Source organism: Hevea brasiliensis, chromosome 14 (assembly GCF_030052815.1).
Source record: "Hevea brasiliensis isolate MT/VB/25A 57/8 chromosome 14, ASM3005281v1, whole genome shotgun sequence".
NCBI lineage: Eukaryota > Viridiplantae > Streptophyta > Magnoliopsida > Malpighiales > Euphorbiaceae > Hevea > Hevea brasiliensis.
Genome location: NC_079506.1, coordinates 79,050,246 through 79,052,849, shown reverse-complemented (window position 1 = coordinate 79,052,849; position 2,604 = coordinate 79,050,246). Strand labels below are relative to the sequence as shown.

Below are 2,604 nucleotides of genomic sequence, written 5' to 3'. Positions count from 1 at the left end.
TTATTATCACTCATTTTCTCATGTTCTGTGGGCTAGACTTTTTTTTTTTTATATGTGTAAAAAAAAAAACAAGGTAACTAAATAAAATCTAACCACTTTGAGCTACAAATTAATTAATAATTTGTTTTAATATTACTTTCTTAATATTATTGTCTCCTTTATATATATATATATATATATATATATATATTTTTTTTTTTTTTGAGCTATACAATGCCTTGTGATCCATAAAACCACTAGCCACATATTTTTTATATTATGAGCTACAAAATTTTTTTTTTAAAAAAAAATTAAGATTCAAATCTAACCCTTGCAAACGAATAATATGCTTTTTAGCTACTAGATTAGGGTAAGCTACATATGTAAGGGAAAAAGCATATTTACATAGAACTAAACATGTAGTATGCAAATGGCCAAGAAAAAGTGGTAAACTTAGCATGCTAATAAGGTGGTGCAGCTAAGCAATGGTGGGGATTTTGGGGGAGGGGGTGTTGATGTTAGGTTTGTTGCTATTTTTTGTTTTTTATATGGTTAAGTGCGTTGGCAAAGTGTGAGAAAGAGAGTGTGAAACGGACTTGAAATTAACGAACTCTCCTCTCTCTTCCTACCATTTTCACACTCCATTTGTCTCTAAATTTATCATATTTTCAGTTACATTTGCTTGTTTTTGGGTGTTGTTTATATTTGATATCATCTCTTTTCTCTTCAATTTCCAACTACAATCAAACCCCTATAAATATAACTCCTTCTATTAGATTATATCTTAGCCTGTAGACTCATTCTCACTAATTACTCTTCAATTGGGTGTCCTTTTGACTTCTTAAAACTGTCACCCAATTAAAACCCATCTCTCTCTCAGACACACCTGTCCTTTTTATATACCCTCTTCTCTTATTCATTCACTATTTATATATATATACAACCCCACTCCCCAACCCCTTGCTTCCTCCCACACCCCACCTATCTTCTCTCCCTCTCTTCCTCTCTCTCATACACATATTCAAGTGGTGTAGGAACAATGGAAGCTCAAGAGGAAGTCACCAACAGCAACATTGTAAAGGGCAAGAGAACCAAAAGACAAAGCGTTCAATCACCAATCCCTCATGCTAATTCTTCAAGCGGAGATGGAGATGGAGATGGAGATGGATATGAATGTGGAGATTTTTGTACTAATGGAAAGATCTTTACAAACAGGTCACCAATCACTTCTCAAGAATTACAAGATAGCACCCAAGAAGAAGAAGACATGGCTAATTGCCTTATTCTACTTGCTCAAGGTCATATTAATAAACATTCATCACCAAAGCAAGACAATAATGATGCTGCTGGAGTTTACAAACCCACCACCGCTGCTGTCATCACCACCACCACCACCACCACCAACAAATTCAATAGTAGAAGATTCTTAGAAACAGGGTCCCCAGGTTCCGGCAAGGCCGGATACTATGTATATGAGTGCAAGACTTGTAACCGGACGTTCCCATCTTTCCAAGCATTGGGTGGACATAGGGCTAGTCATAAGAAGCCTAAGAATGATGAGAAGAAGCAGTTTGCAATATCATCCAATGAAGATGGACACTTTAGAGATATTTCTTCTCTTTCTCTTCAAGTGAGTCATAATAATAACAATAGAGTTATATATAGCAGTAGCGGTCAAAACAAGGCCAAGATTCATGAGTGTTCCATTTGTGGTGCCGAGTTCACCTCCGGTCAAGCTTTAGGCGGCCATATGAGGCGGCACCGGGCACCTATAGGGGCAAATAATAGCACAACCTTGTCATTAACACCAATAGCTATAGAATCTGAAGAACCCAAGAAAGCAAGAAAACTACTTTCTTTGAATTTGGATCTCAATCTTCCAGCACAAGAAGATGAAATATTATCCTTTGCTTCCAAGAAACAAAAACAACAGCAGCAACAACAACAAGAACAGCAACAGAAACCATCTCTTGTCTTCTCCGGTCCTGCTTTGGTGGATTGTCATAACTAATGAAGGTTTCTTTTTTGTGTTCTTTTCTATTTTTTTTTTACTTTTTTTTTGGTTAAATTTATATAATTTCTTCCAAATTCTTTTAATGAAGCTTGATCTCAAACACGGATCATATAATTTGTTTCCAAATTCTTTTTTGTACAATTCAAAGAATTAATTATAATTAAGATTCTTTTCATTCTTTCCATTTAATGTCTTGGTCAAATTTAATGTTACATATATATGAATTTGATGAATACTTTATAAAAGCTTTAGCCATTTCTTTGTGTTTCCCAAAATCTCTCTCTCTCTCTCTCTCTCTCTCTCTCTCTCTCTCTCATGATCATAAAAGGCTCATGATGAGCATTTTTTTTTCTTTCTCTTTATGATTTTTTGTTCTTTTAGTGGGAAGAAAATTACATCATATCCAAATTATTCAATGTATTCAGTGCATTAATTTTAATTTTATATAAATATATAGTAAAAATATATCACTTTGAAGAGCATTGAATATACAAAATAATTTATTGTTACACATTTGAGAGAGAGAGAGAGAGAGAGAGAGAGAGAGAGAGAGAGAGAGATTGGCTTGTATTGATCACTTAACACAAATAAAAGCCTGTGGCTTAGGTTTC

At 34.3% G+C, this 2,604-nt stretch overlaps 1 protein-coding gene across 1 annotated transcript; it reads left to right on the top strand.

Annotated features, from left to right (window-relative positions):
* Positions 1-936: 936 nt before the first annotated feature.
* LOC110652227 (zinc finger protein ZAT5) lies at positions 937-2,247 on the top strand. Its single transcript, XM_021807782.2, has one exon. It carries the CDS (start codon positions 1,019-1,021, stop codon positions 1,988-1,990), a length of 972 nt encoding a protein of 323 aa, XP_021663474.2. The 5' UTR covers positions 937-1,018; the 3' UTR covers positions 1,991-2,247.
* The last annotated feature ends 357 nt before the right edge of the window (positions 2,248-2,604 follow it).

Coding starts and splice junctions, on each gene's coding strand:
- LOC110652227 (XM_021807782.2), top strand. CDS start 1,019: ATGGAAGCTCAAGAGGAAGTCACCAACAGCAACATTGTAAAGGGCAAG.